The 22,157-nt window shown below is 43.5% G+C and overlaps 2 protein-coding genes across 2 annotated transcripts in view; both read right to left on the bottom strand.

The window, feature by feature from the left end:
- LOC307213390 (amine sulfotransferase-like) overlaps window positions 1-1,182 on the bottom strand; it is a 38,830-nt gene extending 37,648 nt beyond the window's left edge. The window contains exon 1 of the mRNA XM_079971253.1: window positions 1,117-1,182. The gene's annotated coding sequence lies outside the window, so the exon portion shown is untranslated. The remainder of the gene's footprint in view (window positions 1-1,116) is intronic.
- A 3,491-nt stretch (window positions 1,183-4,673) lies between these two features.
- On the bottom strand, window positions 4,674-11,138 carry LOC307213427 (amine sulfotransferase-like; the record flags this gene model as incomplete). The annotated part of the gene is made up of 7 exons (XM_079971303.1): window positions 4,674-4,901; window positions 5,057-5,237; window positions 7,341-7,435; window positions 7,904-8,030; window positions 8,756-8,964; window positions 9,601-9,749; window positions 10,933-11,138. The coding sequence occupies 7 exons, from the start codon at window positions 11,136-11,138 to the stop codon at window positions 4,777-4,779; spliced, it is 1,092 nt and encodes a 363-aa protein (XP_079827429.1). The 3' UTR covers window positions 4,674-4,776.
- Between the last annotated feature and the right edge of the window lie 11,019 nt (window positions 11,139-22,157).

Below are 22,157 nucleotides of genomic sequence, written 5' to 3'. Positions count from 1 at the left end.
CATTTTGTGAAATCCTACTCCTCTTGCAGACCCCATAGCAGAATCCCATGCTTCTCTTCCACCACAGGTGAGCAACATAAAGGCCCATCATTTAAAGAACAGAGGCTTGGTTCATCATTGAAGCAACTCACCTAGCCTTTGCACTTTTTTGTTGTTGTTAGGCTGAGGTGCCTTCCCGCTGCTCTTTAATTCTTCTTCATCTGACCCTTCCTCATTACTGAGAGAGCCTCTCTCCAGAGACAACTCACCTTGCTACTGCGCTGGCTTTGCCCTGCATAATAAGGCTTTCCTCTTTCACCCTGACACAGTTGTTTGTTCAGTGCATGTGTGCAGCATGCAAAATAGCAGCCCTTGGCCTCACTTTATGCTGCCTGGCATCATAGTTTGGTCAGTGCTGCCATCCTGACACTCATTCTTGTACTCAGGGGAGGTGGGAAGGAAGCAAAAAACTTCCCCCTGCAAATGGAACGCTTGCAAATTCCTCCTGGGTGCTTTATGAACTGCATGGATGGGGTAATAATATTAATGGTAATGATAATAATCATGATGATGATAATAATGATGATAATGAAGAAGATGATGATGATGATGATGATGATGATAAGCAACTGCGGCAAAGCCAGTTTTCCTTTCAGTGTTAGCCTCTGACTGTTCCTGACATCCTTGGAGAGATTTATTTCTGTTCTACTCCCCTTATGACATACAGTGCCATTAAGCCTGAAAATCACTTTAATTCTTGTGTTTCATTGCTAAGAAATGCAACAATCCTTTAGTGGAAAACATTGTATGTCCAAAATAGTAACAAGAAAAATACTCCGTTTGATTTTCCAATATATAAATTAAGGGTTGTTTCCCATGCCGAATGAGCAGGGTTCCACTTGCACAATGGGAGTTCACATTCAGTCCCCTCAAAATAACTATTAATCTCTGGTAGCACAAATGTTGCATTCTGTGTGACACCAGAAAAGAATATGAACTGTGACCAGAGTTTTTATGCATCTGATGAAATACCTTGTTGCCCCTCAGAACTCTTGCAAGAAAGAGTAGATTAGTTGTTTGTCATTCAGTAGTCCAGTTTTTCCCTGGAAAGTTTAATTTACAAGAAAACTTACCTACCTTTTGTTTTTAGAGTCAAAAGGTGTGGGAGAGAGAGGGAAAGAGTGATCTCTTTTGCAGCTTGAAGTATTTCAGCTTTTCAAGGCTCAAGTTCAGAGCTCTCCAGGAAACTGCTTTATAGAATTCCATTAGCTAATAAGAGTTTGATTAAATTGATGGCTCCTCCTTAGTAAATCATTCCTGGCATGTTATGCAAGAAAAGAAAGGTAGCACAGGTGCATAGAGGCAGATAATGTAAAGAACAACAGGGGAATAACTTGTTTCTTTACACAAGCAACAGCCTATATCAACAGTGGTCTTTGACCGTTTAAGAAATAAATGCAGTATTACGTCTGCTCAGGTCCACTAGTAGAAAATGGGCTCAAATGGTAAGAGAGACCTGAGATTCACCAATGGATATCTATTTGTACACACATGCCTGCACTGACTTACACCCCAATAACACCAACTTTAACTCCAAAATAATCCCTATTTGTTTTAATAAAACTTACTAAATAATTAGCATTGGTTGTTTTAGAAATCTATCTAAGAAAAGTAGCAACCTTTATGTCTTACTCTCCCAAATATTTTATGCTGTACTCTCCATCCCAAATATGTTGGACTGATATATGTTTTAGTGCCCTTACAAGTCATCTCTGATGGAAAGCTCAGAAAGACCAGAGTATGCAATGCTGCGGAATTCCCCCAGAGTACTGAGCTGTAACCCACTTCTCATAGGCTGTGGGCAGGTGCGCCAAGTTGCGCCAAACATTGGTGGAGTGCATCACGTATTCATGCTGTCACATGCATGACACACACCCCCAGCCCAGGCAGACCCACTCAGTCCACTATCCACCAGACACACTTTCTGGTGGGGATGACCGGGCCCCCCCCCCAACAGGCTCCCATCGGAACCTGGCTCCAGCATGTGAAGGAGCTGTCAAGACTGCCACTCTCCTCAACTGGGCTGTACCACGCGCATCTCCTCTTCAAGTGGGTCTGAGCCCTATACCCCCAAATATTGTGGGGGCTGAAGCCCCCTCCACCCCATATACTCAGTGTCCTGGACTGTGGGCACAGCTAGGCAGAGGTGGGTGGAGTCAGCAATTTGGACATCAAGAGAAAAAGCAATAGAGAGAATTAGAGGGCAGAGGGAAGAGTTTGGTTCTGGGGTTCAGCTGGCTAGGAGTGTAACTCCTGGGCTGTGTGTGTGTAAAATCCACTCTGAGGAAAAATATCTACAGGCACAGAAGGAAGACTCTGAGATTATATTGAAAGGCAGTGTCTTTAAAGAGTATTTACACAAGGTTTAATGTGTAAATACACATGTATTTACACATGGTTTAATGTGTCAACCAAATTTCAATTTCCTGAAACAGTATGTGAACAGAAATACAGCTACAGTTCATCCATCAAAATTCACACATATCCAAATTATGCAAAACAGCTTTCCAATGGAAAGGGACCATGTTTATTATACAAATAATATGATATAATGCTTATTTTAGCCAAATATCCTACAGAAAGTGTTATATTAAGAAAAACCATTGTGTGTGTGTGTGTGTGTGTGTGTGTGTGTGTGTATTAAACATGTTTGTCTATAAATTTGTATATCAAGAGAAATGCACACTAAAATGCTGGCACTAAAAATTTTCATGAACTTTTTTCTTCTAAAAAGCACAGACTGGTGCAGAAATATGGTGAACCAAAAAGAACAGTGGAAATGTGAGAAAGTGAGAGGAAACAAAAGAAATAAGTTTACTCATCCGTACTCTAAAGACTTCAAAGAAGCAGAGGATGGCGTAACCTGTAGTAAATCATATTATGGCAGTTTATAAATACCAGAGTCTGGCTAAAGTGTGAGATTCAATGAATGTGTGTGTTGCTAAGCTCTGGGAAGAGTGCAAAGAACCATTTTTATTCACGTATTCTTATAAGCTGCAAATGAGGGAATCTGTGCTTTTTCATGTGATCATGTTTGCTGTGTGAACTATAGAGTATGTGTGTCAAAGAATGCAAAGAATACTGGTACATTCTGGGTGCACTTGTCTCTTATCAAACTTGTCTCTTATCAAACTTTGCTGCCTTGAACTGGCATGCAGTATGAAGGTGCAGCTTTTTTCCTATAGGCTGGCATGGGCTTGAATTCTGATTAATCATTGCCATTCAGTAGGAATCGAGTGCTTTCTCCATCTAAAATGGTTGTGAGGCAATTTTATATTGAAGTTCAAATAAGTTCTCCCACTGAACCACTTGTTCAAATCCACTCAGGTCAAAGTTTTGGGCCCCTTGAAGTTTATCATCCTTGGGGCTTGGGGTCAGATGAGTTCCTCTGGAATCAGACTTTGTCACTCCAGTTACCTAACCATTCTTCAGGGGCCAAAGGTGAGAAAGCGACAAGCAGCAGAGTCCTCTGAATGTTTACTTGAAGTAAATCAAACTGTATTCATGAAGACTTACCCTCTTAATAAATTTGTTTATGAATGAAGCTTTTAAAGTGATTGTTCAGTGTCATAAAACACAAAACAGGGTTAGTCAATATTATGGACTATGTGCGTCACAAGTTCCTCACCTCTAGTGTTTTTTTCTCTAGGAGGGACACAGGGGTACGCATACCCCTAAACATTTTGTGAATCTTGTACTTTTGTCCATTTACTGTATTTTTCTCAATTTGCACTATAAAATGGTGACTTTCTTGAGTGAAAATGAGAGTACCCCTGAACATTTTTTTTAGAAAAAAGCACTACTCATCTCAAAGTACGGGCAACACATCATTCTTTCAGACCAAGGACTCAGCTACATTAGTAAAAAAAAAAAAAAAGCACCTTGAGTGCATTATAAATATGCAACACCAGATGGCGATGGAGAACAAAAATAATTCTTTGCTATTTTACATCACTTTCCCTTCCTTTTGCTATAACAATTAATTTCTGACTTATTTATAGTGCCCCCCCACCTGTGTGTAGATCCACCCCAAGTGAAATTGTGGAAGACTTCTAGTCAAAATGACTTGAAATACTCACCAACATGTGTTCCAACAATCACAGCTCTCCACCATTTATTTCCAACACATGGATTGGCAGATGCTGTAACAGATGACACACTGTTCTAGAGAAGGACCTTAGCAAACAACTCTATGAATAATATTTCTTGCTTGGTTCCAACACAGCTCTAGATGGACTCCTGCAATATTCTCAAGATCTGGACAATTGGTATACACATGCAAGACATAGAAAAAGTTCCTAGAAATATTCTCAAGTATAGTGTCCAATTTAGCCATGCTCCAGGAAGCCCACCTAAACCATTTACTCAGTAAAGAGACAGGGCTGCTCATCCAACCTTTGGCTTTTCCCGCTGCTTTCTCCTTCCTGTGAAAACCTGATCTTTACTGCTGAATTGGAGCAGACATCCATTGGGGTTTCCATGGATTTACACTGGCTCTGATTCAGGGCTGAAAAACGGGTTTCCCCAGAAACAGTATATTATCAGCATCTCATTGTGGAAGAAAGAAGGTACCAATGTAAATAGGAAAGTCATTTAATAAACATATTCAGCATATTTTAGAATGACGAGCATATTGTGATGCACAAAGAATGTTTTTATCCTCTCCATTGACAAAAGGTATGGATTAGTCGTGTACCACACTGTATACAATTTTCTTCTTTCAAGCTGGAAGGAGACTCATAATTTATCATGGATGTTCCAGCAGAACTTGATGGGCAGCTTTTCCATTCTCTCCTTAAAAACACTGTCAAACCTTTCACTTTGTGCGACTGTCATCATGTTCTTCCAGTCTCCAACAGTGCCTGGCCCAGGAAGCAGACAGAAAGAAAGTGCATTGTGGTGGACAAATACATATCCATACCGCCAGATATATTTGATCCCTAGATGCAATTGTCAGGTGAATATGTCAGGAATTCTGCAAACAGTACCAAGTCAGTGTGATCTACCATTAACTTACCTTTCAGAAGAAAATGTCCTTTGCTGTAGTCCATGAACTCTGGTGGCATGAAGTCATAGTTTGCCCTGGGATCTGCTTTCATTTTATTAAATGTAGCCTGATCCACAACAGCATCCACCTCCTTTTCCATCAGTCTCTTTCCCAGGAAGTTGCATAATTTCAATACACAGCTTCTCAGATCCTGAAATGGAACGTGGTTTTAATGTCAGGCCACCCACAGTAGAGAAACCTGACAGCCTAGTGACTAAAACTCATGGAATAGGCAGGATTACAAGCAGGGGAAACAAGCAGCCTGCATCTTTCTTTGCTTAGTTTGGAATAATTGCAATTGCATTATATTATACTTTCATTGTTGCTTTTATTCCATGAGCCATGCAGAATGCATTATATTATGGGGCAGCTCTTTCAATTGAGTCCACAAGTAAATAAATAAATGCCCCTGATGCAGACACAAGGAAGGTTCTGCGACATCTCTACTCATCATCAGAGGGCCTGTGAAATGACATATCTTGCTTGGGATCATAACACTATATTATCAGTCCCATAATTCCTCAGGGGAAATGCTTTCAGTGCACTATCTTCAGTCTAAGGCCTGAAAAGCTGCTCCTGAATCCATGGCCTCCTTGGCTTTTTAATCTTTTAGAAAGGAGGAGATACTAGGAGGGGACGCAGCAGCTAAATTGGGGTTTTGAACTGTTTGCATTGAACATTCAAGTAAAGCTTTAGTGGTTTCTAAGCAGGCTGTTGCTTATGGGTGGATCTAAACACAGGGGGGAAACCGCTATAAATAAGTCAGAAATTAGATCGTTTTAACTGAAGGGGGAGATCCTATGAGAAATGCCATTTCCAACAATTCCTGCTCACTGGCGCCATCTGGTATTGCATGTTTAAAATGCATTCAATTTGTTGTTTCTTTACGAATGTAGTTAAGTCCTAAGTCTCTACCAAAGTCAGAAGACATTGTTTTTCCCTGTGTCAGAAAGACTGTGTCAGAAATTATTGTTTCCATTAGCTTTGTTTGGAAAAATCATTGCATTCTTGTACATACAAAGATTGTGTGCCTTTTAAAAGGGTGCCTGGCTGGAAGAGCCCCATGCTGTCATTTATTTTATTTGGTACTTGTCAGAGGCTGAATGGACACTGAGGAGTGGTGGCTGGATTCTGATGGGTGGGCACACCAGGGGAAGGCAGCTTTGAGACTGAACTGGGGGGATCTGCAACAGATGGGAGACAAGAGTGAGAGGCATTAGAAACTGCAGGATTGGAGAGGGAAGACCAGGCGCAGGAGGAGGCAGAGGCAGGTCAGGCTGCTGGAATGTGAAGGGTTTTCATGCCTCCTCCTTCTGCTCCCACTTACCATGTTCTTCCAATCTCCAGGTCCAGAAGAGGACTGAAGTGGGAGGAGCAGAAGGTTACACACAAGCGGGGTCATTGCCTGCTTGGATACGGGAGATTCATAAACCAAGGTTGGGGACAGGGCCTCTCCATTCTGGCAACTGCCTCACCCGGCACACACCTAGAAGTAGCTGAGAGATGGAGGAGTGATAGATATGCTTTGCCTAACTTGTAAGCGTATTTTTGCCAATGAAGAGTAAATTCCTCACTCTGTTCATTCCTGACTGACAGCGCCATGGCAGTGCTTGATTTGTGAATCTGAGTCAACCAGGGCTAGGTCTGTTTTGAAATCAGTTAATAATAATGCGGGGCATTATGATACAGTGGTGCCCCGCAAGACGTATGCCTCGCAAGACGGAAAACTCGCTAGACGAAAGAGTTTTCCGTTTTGGAGGTGCTTCGCAAAACGAATTTCCTATGGGCTTGCTTCGCAAGACGAAAATGTCTTGCGAGTTCCTGCGGGGATTTTTTCCTTCCCCCCCCCTTTTTCTAAGCCGCAAAGCCGCTTATCCGCTAAGCCGATAAGCCGCTAAAAGCCTCTAAAAGCCGCTAAACCGCTAATAGCGCTAATCCGCTAAGCCGTCAATGGGCTTGCTTCGCAAGACGAAAAAACCGCTAGACGAAGAGACTCACGGAACGGATTCTTTTCGTCTTGCGAGGCACCACTGTATCTGGAGCTGTTTAAAACTGATTGTATGAATTCATGAAGGTTTCAATGCCACATGATCAGCTCACTCAGAGTGAGTGCTAATTGGCCAGAGATGAGGGGGACACAGAATCTCCTTCAGTCAGCGTACTTAAATCATCAGATTGCTTCCTTCCTCTGTTTTGTAAAGGTGGGTTTTGATGGTTGTTTAGTAACAGTTTGAATAACATTTTGACCCCTTACCTTACTCATTTCCCCATAGGTAAGAAATAGAATATTGAAGTCATCTCTGTGAGCGTACCAGCCTTCCAGGTGGTCCAGCCATGAACTTGCAAATACTGATAGGAGAGAAATTAATCTGTCATAAATGTAGAGCAAATTATTTTCTGAAAAACATCCAGAGAGCATCATAACAGTCATATAAACTCAATTAAAATAATTTAAAGGAATCAGTTTAAGAACCAGCAGTGGTATAAACCATTAAATCATAGTAAAAATTCACCCTTTAGTAGCTGCTTCAACCTGACACAGACAGGTTACAAATCAGTCTGGTTTGCTTTGGGAGTGGGCCCAATCCAGTGCACAGCTCTATGCTATCAGTGGCATAAACTTGTTTGCTGTAGTTTATTTAGTCGGAGACATTCTGTATTACTGAGGGATGTGGGAAATCAGTTATGACTTCCTCAGAGCAACTAACAGCATCAGACATTCCTTACCATACATACAATTTATTTTATCTGTTTTCAAAGGAGGACAGAGTTGAAGGGACAAAAATGAATTGTTGTAGAGTGGCAAATAATCCTTACCCTTTCCAGCCAAAAACCTCTCCATGAAAATCCCAAAGTCTTCTACTTTTTCTAGTGCGCATGCAGCTTTGGTAAAATGATAATAGGAAACCAAAACATCCTTTGGGTTTCTGGCCACATAAACAACCTGCAGGAATAATAACAAATTCTACTTGACTTAACTCTCCCAATAATGAGATAGATATTGCTAGCAATGAGATTGATCTCTTGAGCCTGACTATTCTCGCAATATTCTCTGGTTTATTTTTCTGTTACACACATCATCCTTTTGGGAAATTTTGGCACACTAACAGTTGCTGGACTACAACTCCCATGATTTCTGGCTAATTTGATGGGAGTAGAAGTCCAACCGTGTCTAGAGGACAATGAGCTAAATCAAAGAAAGGGCCTTTGCAGCGAAACTGCTTCCTCAAAGAGGCTGGCATGATCCTTCCTTTCCTATCGTGTCAGTTTGGAGCTTGAACCATTTTAATTTGCTGCTTATAATTGCCAGTCTTATTGCTTACTATTGTCTGTTTTGTTGTGCTTCTGTAGTTATTATATTATAGTTATATATAACTCCTGGAAATCTCATTGCAGCAACATATCCTATGCTGGTCCAGGGCAGACCTCTTCAACTCACTGCAGGGGTGTTTTAACCCATATAACTGGACGTAGATAGAAGATAGATGTCCATACTGTTTAGGAATCATTGGAATCAGTTCCAAGTCCAGTTTTCATTCATATTGACAAAGGAACTGAGGCTTGTTGAAACTAAGAAATATCAGTGGACCTGAGAAATGTGAATGGAAAATGAAGTTGTAGTGTAAAGTAAGGCAAAGCAACCATTTAATTTGATAATTAAGTGCCTACTTTTGCTCTTCCATTCCTTAATCCCTTCGGTACTAAGTAATATGGTAGATGGGAAGCAAAGAGACGAGGTGATGGGCAATTGATGTTATCTATATTGTGGTTCTTGTACTCCAGCCATGGAACTCTGGTTAGTGTTTTCACATTTTCAGTTCCATCTCGATGACCTTCATGAAAAATCAAGCTCAAAATATTTTGAGTCCATATTGTTCCTATGAACAAGAATAAGCTTGTTTAATTAGTTCACTACTATAAATGTACATACTACTTTACAGAATAAAATAATCAAAAACAACATGTCTCTGCCTCAAGTTCTTACTATCTGAATTGCAACAAAATCAATAATGGAGAGGAAGGAAGCCATGGGAAAAACAGATGCAGATTTGGGGATCTGGGTGAGGAGCCTTGGGGACGCTTCAGGGGATGCCTCAGCTTTGATGTAGAATTGAAGGCGAGAGGCAGTGAGGAAGCAATTTTTGGTGTTGCACAGGGCGCCACTGAAATTTAAGACCACAATGTCCACCCCTGTAGCAACAATGGGTGAAGGGAAAAAGTGAAGCGTGACCAAGTTTAGTCACCAAGTTTAATATCAAACTAGTGGAGTTTTATACCAAACTATTAAACTATTGTTCCAGTTACAGATAGGTAGCCGTGTTGGTCTGCCATAGTCAAAACAAAATAAAAAAATTCCTTCCAGTAGCACCTTAAAGACCAACTAAGTTAGTTGGTCTTTAAGGTGCTACTGGAAGGATTTTTTTTATTTTGTATTAAACTATTGGTTTAATACCAAACCATTAATGGAGTCTGGTAAATTCTGGTTCTTCCTATAAATATGTTTCCACTCTTACCTGACTTTGGATAAGTGAGTACAAATATGTCACTGTCTCTTATTTCAAAATCGTCCAGGGAATCTATGTACTCTGGTGAAGTAAAATCTGTCTGGAAATAATATTCTTTGTGTTTGAAAACGTATTTCTCAGCTGGTTGCAATGGCTGCCTGTATAAGAATAAAGAGGAGAGCACAGTTCCCATGTTACGCTAAAATGGGAAATCACAAGGAAATAGAGAAGTCATTTTGTGAAGTCCTTCTGCACAATCCTATGTCTCCCCTCCATTAGAGGTGAGTGACATAAAAGTCCATCATTTAAGGAATAGAAACTTGGCTCAGCATCAATGCAACAAAACATTTTCCCCCTTCTTATAATTCCATTTTTTAAATGGTGCTGCTTTCTACTCACCCCAGTCCTTTACTATTTTGCCCTCCCACTGTCCTTTAATTCTTCTTTGTCTGATCTTTCCTCATTCCTGAGAGAGCCTCTCTCCAGAGACAAGGATGGGGTTTCTAACCCACCTTGCTACTGTGCTTACTCTGCCCAGCAAGGGAAATGGAAAGGTAAGGTAAAGGGTCCCTAGACAGTTAAGTCCAGTCAAAGGTGACTATGGGGTTGTGGCGCTCATTTCACTTGCAGGCCAAGGGAGCTGGCATTTGTCCACAGACAGCTTTCTGGGTCATGTGGTCATCTGGTGTAACAGAACACTGTGACGGAAACCAGAGCACATGGAAACACCATTTACCTTCCTGCCACAGCGGTACCTATTTATCTACTTACACCGGTATGCTTTTGAACTGCTAGGTTGGCAGGAGCTGGGACAGAGCTCACTTCATTATGGGGATTCAAACCACTCACCTTCCAATTGGCAAGCCCAAGAGACTCAGTGGTTTAGACCATAGTGCCACCAGCATAATAAGGCAGGACTAGGCAACTCTCTCACCATGACTCCATTGTTTCCCTCTCCATAGTCTTCCCTTGTTGACTTCACTGTTTGCCTAGATTAAACAGCAGCTGTGGGAGCATGGAGACCCCAGGCTAATGGTCTCTGATGCATCCTCCAGCCTCCCCTTTGACTGCATTTCCCTCTAGTCCTGCCATCTAGTCACCAAGCTGCTTGCCAGACGCCCAGTCAGGTTTACATCCGGTTAGGCCAGCCGCAGTGTGGAGCCAGTCCCTTGGCCCCAAATGGTCCCTGACTGTCTCCGCATATTTTTATGTTGCCTTTCCTCCAAATAGACTCTGGGGTGAGTTACAGCTTTCATATTTCATACATTTTATTTTACTTATTTATGCCTAGCATCTCTAGTGCATGTGTGCAGCATGCAAAATAGCAGCCCTTGGCCTCACTTTATGCTGCCTGGCATCACAGTTTGGTCAGTGCTGCTGTCCTGACACTCATTCTTGTACTCAGGGGAGGTGGGAAGGAAGGAAAAACTGCTCCCTGGAAATGGATCCAGGGGACATGAAAGACTGTTCTCTGTTGGGAACTCTTGCCAATTCCTTCTCAGCTCTTGATCAATCCCACAAGGCTTCTTGTCAGTGCCTCCACTCATGTCCTATCTAGGCACAAAAATTGGCAACACAGCCCTTTTATCTGAGACTGAGCTCCCTAGACTTCCCCACTGTAATCATAAAGAAATCCCAAGATACCAGAGGAATGAGGCAGAAACAGGGAAATCTTCTCTGTGAGGGGGGAAAGGCTTCAAGAAATTGGTAGGACATATTCCATTTAACACACTAAATCAGGATATACCACCTTGTGATATATTAGGTGAAGGGGTGGTTTATAAATATTTCAGTAAATAAAAAAAAAGAAATAACAATAAAAGAGAGCATTTAATATGGATAAACAAACAAAGTGCCATTAAGCCTGAAAATCACTTCTAATTAATTCTCCATATGCTTCTTGGGTTGTATTGCTAGGAAATGCAACAAGTATGTGGCAGAAAACATTGTATGTGCAAAATAGTAACAAGAAAAATACGGCATTTTGCTTTTCCCATGAATAAATCAAGTTTTGCATCCAATACTGAATGAGCAGGATTCCATTTCCATGATAGGAATTCCCCTTCCCCTTCCCCTTCCCTCCCTGTTTCTACGTTGTGCTCCAGAAGGCCCTCCAGCCAGTGCCCAAGCAGAAGTTGGTTGCCTGAAAAGAAGAGCAGCTATGGATACAACCCAATGTTCATCTTAAAGGAGTTTCTTTCCTTGAAACTTGGACATTCAGTCCCCTCAAAATAGCTATTAATCTCTGGTGACACCAAAAAAGGTAATGAATGAATTATGACAAAAGGCAAGAAGGAGTAGACTTGTTTGTCATTTAATAGCCCTGTTTTAACCTGGAAAGATTTATTTACAACAAACCTACCTTTTCTTTTAAGAATCAAAGGGGGGGGGGAGGAAGATTTTTTCTGCAGCTTGGAGTATTTCAGCTTTTCATGGCTGATATTCAGAGCTCTCCAGGCAGCTATTTTATAGAATTCTGTCAGCTGATGAGAATTTGTTTAAATTCTCCCAATATTTGAACTGATGACTCTTCCTTAGCAAATCATTATTGACTTGTTATGCATGACTGGAAAGGTGGAACATGTGCATGGGCTTTGAAAAAGCCTAGAAGTAGATAATTTGAAGGACAAGATGTCTCTCTGCACTCCACCCAGAGCTCATTCCTCCTTTGGTCACTGCTATGGATGCACAAGCTGTCTGCCTCTAGTCTAGACACTGCAGTCATCTGCAAGGGATTTCCACACAGCAAGGTTGATGTTGCTAGCCTTCCTGTCCCACCTGCAGGCATCTTTTAAACACAGAGTTGGTCTGCCAGTGGGTAGATTGCAACAGTACAGAATACAGTTATACAAACAGATAAAACCAATACAATTTTAAAACAAGTCAGATGGTTACAAATGGAACAATGTAGTATAAATTCAGCAGAAGAGACGGATCCACCAAAATGAAATACCCTAGCTGCCGAAGGCCAGTATAGAGTGTGGGGGGTTGTGAGTATAGGGCCCTGCCTGCAGAGCCCCACAGAGTACAGTCCAACAGAAAGTACTGCCATTCCCAGCACTTCCTCCCAGGAATGAGTAAAGCCAACTGAACATATTGGTCCTTCTAGCCATTCCTGCCGATGGTGTCCTTTAGCTTATACCTCCTCAAAGAACGTATGCAGGGAGAGGGGAACGGTATTTGTGATAAATTGGAGGATTTCTCATTGGCATTGTTATGTACTGATGTTCTCACCCTGGGCCAGCAGGGGAATACTGTAGATAGTTATGCAAATGAAGGATCGAAAGTGACGTTCTGTGATTGGATAGTGTAATGGTTCTAGGGGTTGCTTGTGCGTAAACCGGTGCAACACCTGGCTGGGTTGCCTGAGTGAACCTTTTCTGTCCGGACAGCCACTCACCCGTGGCTGTCTCAATCGCTGGCAGAATCCGTCAGTGGGCGTTTCTTGAACTTCTTCCAGCAAAGAAGCTCTTTGACGCCTAGTCTCCTCCTACTCTCCCTTCGTGGAAGCCTTCTGCGCAAGGAGGGTGTAGGCAGCGGAGGACCCTTACTCTCCCCGCTGGTCCGTGGCAAGGAGTCATGGGACCGCCTCGCCGATTCCCCCATCTGCCCCCCTTCTTCACTGGTGCTACGCTGATTCTCTTCCCCAGAAGATGGGCTGCCTCTCCCCATCTCGGGACGCTCTCTGGGACCCCTCCAGAGCCCGCTCTCTCCCTCCGGCCGTGATGGCAGTTCCCTGACAGATAGTTTGTATGCAAATGAAGGATCGAAAAGTGACGTTCTGTGATTGGATAGTTTTAGAAAGTCGCAACAGTTACAATTGTTCTGGAGCTCTATATAAGCAGGCTGACTGAGCTCCTCAGTTAGTTCTGTTCTGGCATCTGAATAAAGAAGAGCTGTTTGAAGAATCGCTGTGTCGTCTGATATGTTCACCCACAACTTAACAGGCATGTTGTATTTTTCATTCCCTCCCCTTCTGCTATACTTATCCACAAGCAGTTGCTGGACCAGTGGGACCTTATCCACATTATTCACTCAGAATATGATGTTTTCCTTTTTGCTTGCAGCACATTTGAAATATGAAGTCTGCACATGAATATTATGTATTGCTTAATAATACAGAGAGCAAGATTGTGGCAGAAGGCTCCCAGACAAGGGTGGTCCAACATGTAGCCCTTAAGGCCTTTTTGGTGACCCTCAGTAATATTTGATGCCCCCCTCTCAGCCCCCGTGCTGCCTTCTCAAAACTTGGTAAGCAAGGTGCTGGTTTGGAGGCAGGAGGCAGGAGGTTTGTGACAGGGTCCCAGAGTCCTCTCTCCTCTTTCCCAAAGCCTAGCTAGTGCTTTGCCAGCTCTGGAAAGGAGGTTGGCGGGCTCTAGGACCTTTCCAGAGCTACACGCTTCCTTCCCAAAGCCCGACACCTCCAATAGGAATCGAATATTTCTCCATCTAAAATGTTTGTGAGGCAATTTTTAATGAGTTCAGAGAAATTCACTTGAATTGCACACAGGGGCGTACGAAGTGGCAGGTGGAAGGGGCTGGTTGCCCCGGGTGCTACTCTGGGGGGGGGGTGTGACAAGATGGCCCCTGCCTTCCCCCAGCTGTAGAGCGGCCGAGGGCATGAGCAGTCCACATGGACGCCACTCATGTGGCATCTGTACGGGCTGCCGCTATTGTGCGCTGTCCTTACAGGCGTCCACACGGGCTGCCTCTCACATGACAACTGTACGGGCTGCCATGTGTGCGCACTCCGTACAGGATGCCTCAAAGCCATTTCCGAGCTTGGGAGGAGAGGGGGTTGCGGGCTACCCCCTTCCACACATGCGGGGGCTGGCCTTTTGCCCCTGTGAGATCCAGGGAATCCCTGGGCGTGCCTTCGACCCGGCCCGCCAATTGGCGGGCTGGGGAGGCGTGGCCTAGCCTACTTAAGGCCAGGCACGCCCGGGGACCGCCCTCTTTCCCCTTTCCAGCTGAGCAGTTTTGGTCATCATCTTTGGCGTCTCTGCACCATCGTGGTCCACCGTTGCCTCGTAGCCAGTCACTGCCAATTTGAGCTGAAATCACTTCAGAGACTTCTTTGGGAGGGGTTCTCTATGGGGTTCAGAATCCTCGTGGCTTTCCCCCCTAACACTGGGGACCCACAAAATCAAAAATCAGTTAGGGAAAGGCCCGAGATAGTCAGAAAAAAGATAGAGAAAGAAATCAGGGCAGGTAGGGTAGCAGGCCCATTTGCCGAACCTCCCTTGGAAGGACTTCACCTATCCCCTCTGGGCATTGTACCAAAAAAGACCCCAGGGGAATTCGGCATGATCCACAACCTCTCTTACCCAAGGGGAGGCTCGGTCAATGACGCGATCCCCCAGGAACTTTGTACAGTGAAATACGCCTCCTTTGACCAAGCAGTTAAAATGATTCGCAGATTTGGGCAAGGGGCACTTCTAGCCAAATGTGACATTGAGTCGGCGCTCCACCTTCTTCCCGTCCATCCAGCTGACTTCCGTTGGTTGGGCTTTAGATTTGAGGGGGCATATTTCATTGACAAAGCAATGCCTATGGGCTGCTCCGTGGCTTGCTCAGCCTTTGAGTCATTCAGTACGTTTCTTGATTGGGCCCTACGCTTCAGGACAGGGTCGTTGGGCGTGTCACATTACCTGGACGACTTTATTTTGGTGGCAGATAACAGGTTAGGCATTGGCAGGGGTTAATTGTTATGCAAATAAATGGGGGGGAAGGAAGCACCATCACCTTCCCCCAAGGAAAAGGGTAGTCCGGTAGAGGACTCCGGGGGGCGTTGCCTTGTCCGAAACCTAGGGAAGTAAGGGGCTCCGGCACGCCCCCGAGCGGTGACACCTGTGGGATCCTAGTTGGCGTACTTCAACAGGACTCCCACGGCTTGTGGATAACCCTTCCTGGTCTCCATGTCGGGTAGTCGATAGGAGCCAATGCCTAAGGCCAATACCTTTCAATTCTGTAATCAATAAAGTTGTGGCCTTTTTATGCCCATTAACCTTAAATAACCTTAAATTTCACATGGGGGAGGGGACTTGCCACGCAAATGCATGGTCTGTACAGGCTGCCACACACGCACACTCTGTACAGGATGCCGCTCGTGTGCCAGCCCATATGGCCACCACGCCCACGCAGCAGCCCATAAGGAGTCCTGTACGGACTGCCCATGTGTGGCATCCTGTACAGAGTGCACATGCACGGCAGCCCGTACGGTCACTGCGTGTGCATATTCCGTGTGGCATGTGGCACATACACACTCTGTACAGGCTGCCCTGACCCAGGTGCCGGAGAGGGTTCTTCCACCACTGATTGCACAACCATTATTCAGGATTTGAATTCCCATACAGTCATGAAGCTCACTGCGTTACTTTGGCCCAGTCACCATCTCTTAGCTTAACCTACCTCAAAGAGTTTTTGTGAGGAAGAAATGGGGAGGAGAACCATGTACAGTGGTACCTCGGGTTAAGAACTTAATTCATTCTGGAGGTCTGTTCTTAACCTGAAACCATTCTTAACCTGAGGTACCACATTAGCTAATGGGGCCTCCCACTGCTGCTGTGCTGCCGCCACACAATTTCTGTTCTCATCCTGAAGTAAAGTTCTTAACCTGAGGTACCACTGTAGAATTTTAAAAAGTAAACTTTTTGCCATTCAGTCATCCTACTTGAACCTAGGAAGTTTTATTTATAAAAAACTTACCTTCTGAAATCTTTTTTTTGAAAAAAGAGTGGGCATAAGAGAGATATCTCTTATGTTGCTTGGAATACATCAGCTTTTCAAGGCTAAAGTTCCGGGCTCTCCAGGTAGCTATTTTATAGAATTTTGTTAGCTGATGAGAATTTATATGAATTGTCTCAGTTTTTAAAATGATGACTTTTTGTCCCAATATTGGCTCTCTCTGAATAAACGGAGAGGAGGTATGATAGCCATCTTCAAATATCTGAAGATCTTGTCACATGCAAGATGGAGCAAGCTTGTTTTCTCCTCTTCTGGAGGGTAGGGCCCAAACCAATGGATTCAAGTTACAAGAGAGGAAATTCCAATTAAACATCAGGAAGAACTTTCTGCCAGTAAGAGCTGTTTAACAGTCTAATGGACTCCATTGGGATGTAGTGGACTCTTCTTCCTTTGAGGTTTTTAAGCAGAGGCTGGATGGCTATCCAATGGCAGAACTTCATGCTCCGGCACCGGGGGGGGGGGCGGGCGGTGACTGGAGGCTCAACATAAGACAGAATTTGCCAGGGAAACCATAATTTGCCCATGAAGAAACCACTAGGGGCAAGCATGGTTCCCCTGTTGGTAAGTAGTGTCCCTTATTTTAGTATCTCCTAAACAATTTGCATCTGATGAAGGGACTCACCTCAGAAAACATTTGCTTTATTTAAGTAGGAAAAAATATATATATTTTTAAATATTTTAAAGTGTTTATCTCTTAAATATGCAGATACAGTGATGGAAATGAATACCAAGCTGCAGTCTCGAGAACTGCTTTACCTACCAAGTTTTCTGCAGCCACAAACAAGCAGCATCCCAAGTTTGGCTACAGGGAAAGAGGCCCACAGCTCTTTTGCAACTGCTATTGCAAAACTTTTGATCGCAGCATAAATATGTATCTCAATTGTGCTTGTGTTATCTTTCCGACCACTCCCTTTGGCAATAGGTGGGGCATAGTTTTGCACCGTCAGCTTCCGTGCAAACTATTTATGAAGAGTTGGCAGTCACTGGGCCCAGTGCTGCCAACAAATAAAATAGTGATTAAATAATGGGCAGCCGAGTCTAAGCCCAACCAGCTCCTGAGTGCCCATTTCAGAAAGGAACAAAAGCATTTCCAAACTGAACATGAGATTAAGCAGCCCGTGGTGAGAGCACAGTCCACATAAAATTTGCCACACAGAGACCAACTTACGGTAGCTACCATCTGGGTGGAGAGAGAGGAGGTGGACCCTCACTTAGCCCTGAGTGCTGCGCACCATGTGTACTGCATTAAGGGATGCGGGTGGCGCTGTGGTCTAAACCACTGAGCCTCTTGGGATTGCTGATCAGAAGGTCAGCAGTTCGAATCCCCACAACAGGGTGAGCTCCCGTTGCTCTGTCCCAGCTCCTGCCAACCTAGCAGTTAGAATGCACACCAGTGCAAGTAGATAAATAGGTACCGCTATGGCAGGAAGGCAAATAGTGTTTCCATATACTCTGGTTTTCCATTGTGCCAGAAGCGGTTTAGTCATGCTGGCCATGTGACCTGGAAAACTGCCTGGACAAATGCCAGCTCCCTCGGCCTGAAAGTGAGATGAGTGCCACAACCCCATAGTCTCCTTTGACTGGACTTAACCATCCAGGGGTCCTGTACCTTTTGTTTGTTTGTTTGTTTAAACTACATAATCAAAAGAGGGAAACCCAAAAAGAAAGAAAAAAGAGAAGAGATAAATGGGCTCAAGACTCACTTTCCTCAACCAGTGTGGCAAAATGGTTAGAGTGTTGGACTAGGACCTGGTAGGGCAGGGTTTGAATCCCCACACAGTCATGAAGCTCACTGCATTACTTTGGGCCAGTCACCATCTCTTAGCTTAACCTACCTCACAGGGTTGTTGTGAGGAAGAAATGGGGAGGAGAACCATGTACAGTGGTACCTCGGGTTAAGAACTTAATTCGTTCTGGAGGTCTGTTCTTAACCTGAAACCATTCTTAACCTGAGGTACCATGTTAGCTAATGGGGCCTCCCACTGCTGCTGCACTGTCGCCACACAATTTCTGTTCTCATCCTGAAGTAAAGTTCTTAACCTGAGGTACTATTTCTGGGTTAGCGGAGTCTGTAACCTGAAGCATCTGTAACCTGAGGTACCACTGTACACCACTTTGAGATCCTTGGAAGATAAAGGTAGTATATAAATGTAATTCATCATCAGTATCATCATCATCCTAACAACCTCCTTATCAATGTTGCTCTGGATAACAATTTCAGACCCTGACACTGATTTGAAGGCTGTTTACATCCCTAACAAAGAATACAGAAACTGGAAAAACCTTCAGGCAGAAACTTGGCACCAGCAATTAAAGCATAGTATAAAAGATGAAGACTGGAGAAAACTGAGCCTAATTGGGCTGGAGCCCTTCCTACCCCCCGAGGGATCCTTTGAGTCTCCCCAAAAGGTCTGCTACAGGGACAACTGTGCAGAAATGGTTTCCCCCAGAACAAAGCACTGGTGGGCAATTCATCCCTCTTTAAATTCTCTTTAAAATAAAATAAAATTCAGTGGCATTTCTTCAAGAAGCTTCTTCATATGCTGTAATTGCAGGACAAGGTGTGGTCAATGTTATTGTTTGAGACTCTGTCCTGCCATGGCATGTAACAGTTTGACTTCACCTGCAGAGGCACATTCCTCCATTGCCTCCAGAGACAGACAGATGCCAACAACAACAATTATTGTTATTATGTTAATATGTAACACTTAATATGTGGAAAGCACCTGGCAGTGATTATGTCTTTCATCCCTGCTAATATCCTGGGTTGTCATTATTAAAATGTACATCTTAGTTCTAAGCTGCAGTTACACGCCCAGTGCTTTGTTGTGGCTGTTATCAGATACAGCTGTATTTGTCATCTTTCTTTTTATTTAAAAATATATATATACTTCCACTTCCCTTTACAGTGCCATCACAGCACAAGTGCATTTTACTTGGAAACAGAGAAGCCACTCTGTTGTCACAAAATTGTCTTTATGCAAAAAGATCAACTCATTGTCATCTGCTAGGATCCTCAAAGCCAATTCTTGGGAAATGAGATTACCCAGATTTTGACTTCATGCTACGAAAATTGCTGCATTACCAACTGAGTATCCTTAGCTTGTTGGTGAAGCAATATCTGTGATGATACCATTTAGTAGTACATAAATCCTTGTGAGTCAGGATTTCCAGCAATGACTGTTATGGGGATGAAACTCAGTAGCAGGCTGTGTGTCAATAATTATCTGGGACTGACTACCATCAAAGTTCGTATTGACCTACTTGTTGACAAAATGCATATCCCTTTAAACACACCACCTCAAGAGGAGAGGGATGTTTTGCAAGTGAGAAACCAGGTCATTGAATCTACCTGAATGGTATGCATATAACCCAGAATGTAGATCCAAACCCAAACTAAAGCAAAGCTTTATTTTATTGTAAGAAAAAAGAGAGAGAGATTATCGGGCTGCATGGTAGCATTAATTATTAAAATTTACCCATTCGTAACTCTAAAGAGAGAAAAAGTTCCTATTGCTACAAGAAAGAGCATGTGTCAGAAGTTGCTTATCTTAGGCTCAAGGGTGTAAGGAATGGAATACAACTCCATCTGTGAAGCAGCTCTGACCAAAACGCAGGGATGGGATTTGTACAACTCTCTGGGGCAACAGAAATCCCCTTCAGGCCTGTGGTCTGAATCCAATATTGCATCATTGGGAGCGTAGGTACCTAGACGGATCTCAGATAGCCTTCTTTCTAACTAAAACCAAGCTCTTAAATGCCTTTTCTTCTCACCAAATTTATGTGAAATGTGGACTTTGGGTGATTGTGTGCTGGGTGCCTTTTTTGGTTGCCAAATCTCCAGCTCCCAGTGAAGCAGGGGCTGGTCTGCCACGGGCACACACCTTACAGAGGGTCACCAAACCAAAATGCAGGGGAACCACTACCTTACTGAGACTGTTTGCTTCCCTTCCAGGGAATGACTATAAAAGCAAGTGTCCTGTCATTTACAGGCAACTGGGGGAATGTTTGTTTTTATAATAATTTTTATTAAGTTTTCAATTTTACATTCTTAACTAGAGGTGGGGAACCTTTTTTATCCGATGGGCTGCATTCCTTTTTGGACAACTTTCTGAGGACTACAGGCCATAGGCAAAGGTGGGCAGAGCAGCCAATCTAAATTTAACTTGGATGCTAATTTTTGCCTTTGACACATACCTGTGTCCTCCATCCACCTTGACTTGAACAAGGTGTTCAAGCAAAGTATTGGATCCAAGTAGTAATTCATAAGTAGCCCATTATTTACACTGAAACTCTCCGCCTTTCTCACACTGCTGGTTGTTGCTATTTTTAAAAATTACATTTTTTATTAAAGATTTCTAGGTTTACAAAAGTATTGCAATGTCTCTTTTTTCAAGTTACATTTTCTACTGGAGAGCCAGTGTGGTGCAGTGGTTAGGAGCGGTGGACTCATAATCTGGTGAACTGGGTTCGCCTCTCCGCTCCTCCACATGCAGCTGCTGGGTGACCTTGGGCTAGTCCCACTTCTCTGAAGTCTCTTAGCCCCACTCACCTCACAGAGTGTTTGTTGTGGGGGAGGAGGGGAAAGGAGAATGTTAGCCACTTTGAGACTCCTTCGGGTAGTGATAAAGCGGGATATCAAATCGAAACTCCTCCTCCTCCTCCAGATCAGTTTCATTTGTTGAAACTGTTGAATATGCAGTGTCCCGTGCACAGCGGAATGATGAGGAATACATGCACATACTCTAAATTGCTTTATTTACATTTCAAAGCTGGTAGATTACAGAAAAACATCTTGCCTCTGCCGGAGCAGAGAAAGCGTCCTCTCTCCTCTGAAGCACGGAGAGAATACAACTGTGAACAGTGAAAAACAGGAAACCAGTGTACGTCACATCCCGTCTCCCTTTCCCGTGGGAAAACCCAACAGCAACTCTGTGGAATGTAAACACCTGTCTCGTGACAAGCACTTCGCTGCACAGTGAAGAGAGCAGAAACCAACATCCTCCCCCTTTCTGTGAACATCACTGGGCAGCGTGTTCGTACAATATCAGTACAAACCCAACTTCTGCACATAGGTACAGTGTTGATCCTTTGATACAATCTTGGACAATACATCAGCAGGAATTTCATTACCTGGCATATAGGACACCGTTACGAGTCCCTTCTGAATACGTTCCCTAGCATGTTGCAACTTCAATTGCAAGTGCTTCGTGCTTTGCTTACAACCTTCAGAATTCAGCAAAGCCAAACATGCTTTGTTGTCCTGGTAAACCTGGATTGGACATTTGACAGGAATTTTCATGTCTTTGCACAATTGTAACAACCATTCACAATCCTTAAGTGAATAAGACAGTGCATTCAGTTCAGCTTCACAAGTACTTAAGCTAACTGTTGTTTGCTTCTTGCACGACCAATCAAATAGACCCTGATTGTACATATAGCAAACTCCAGACGTACTTTTCCTGTCTGTAGTGTCACTTCCAAAACTTGCATCTGCAAATATCTCAAGACCACCAGACTTCTGATTGTTAAATCTCAGTCTGTAATGCATAGTGTTTCAGAGCTTTCAGAGCTTTCCAATCCTTAACAGTAGGATTGTTGACTTGTCTGCTTAGCAAATTACAGCTAACAGCAATGTCTGGTCTTGAACATCTGGCAATGAAGTTTAGCTTGCCTAGCACACTTCTGTACAGTGTAGTGTCAGAAAATGCTTCTTCAGTGTCATCTACCTGATAACCTGTTGTCATCGGTGTGTCTACAGGGTTAGCATCCATCAGGTTTAGTTTGCCTAACACATCAGCAATTTTCCGTGTACTAGA

This window comes from Podarcis cretensis, assembly GCF_951804945.1.
Source record: "Podarcis cretensis genome assembly, chromosome: 3".
Classification (NCBI taxonomy): domain Eukaryota; kingdom Metazoa; phylum Chordata; class Lepidosauria; order Squamata; family Lacertidae; genus Podarcis; species Podarcis cretensis.
Note: the sequence above shows the minus strand (reverse complement) of the source record. Positions and strands in the feature narration are given on the sequence as shown.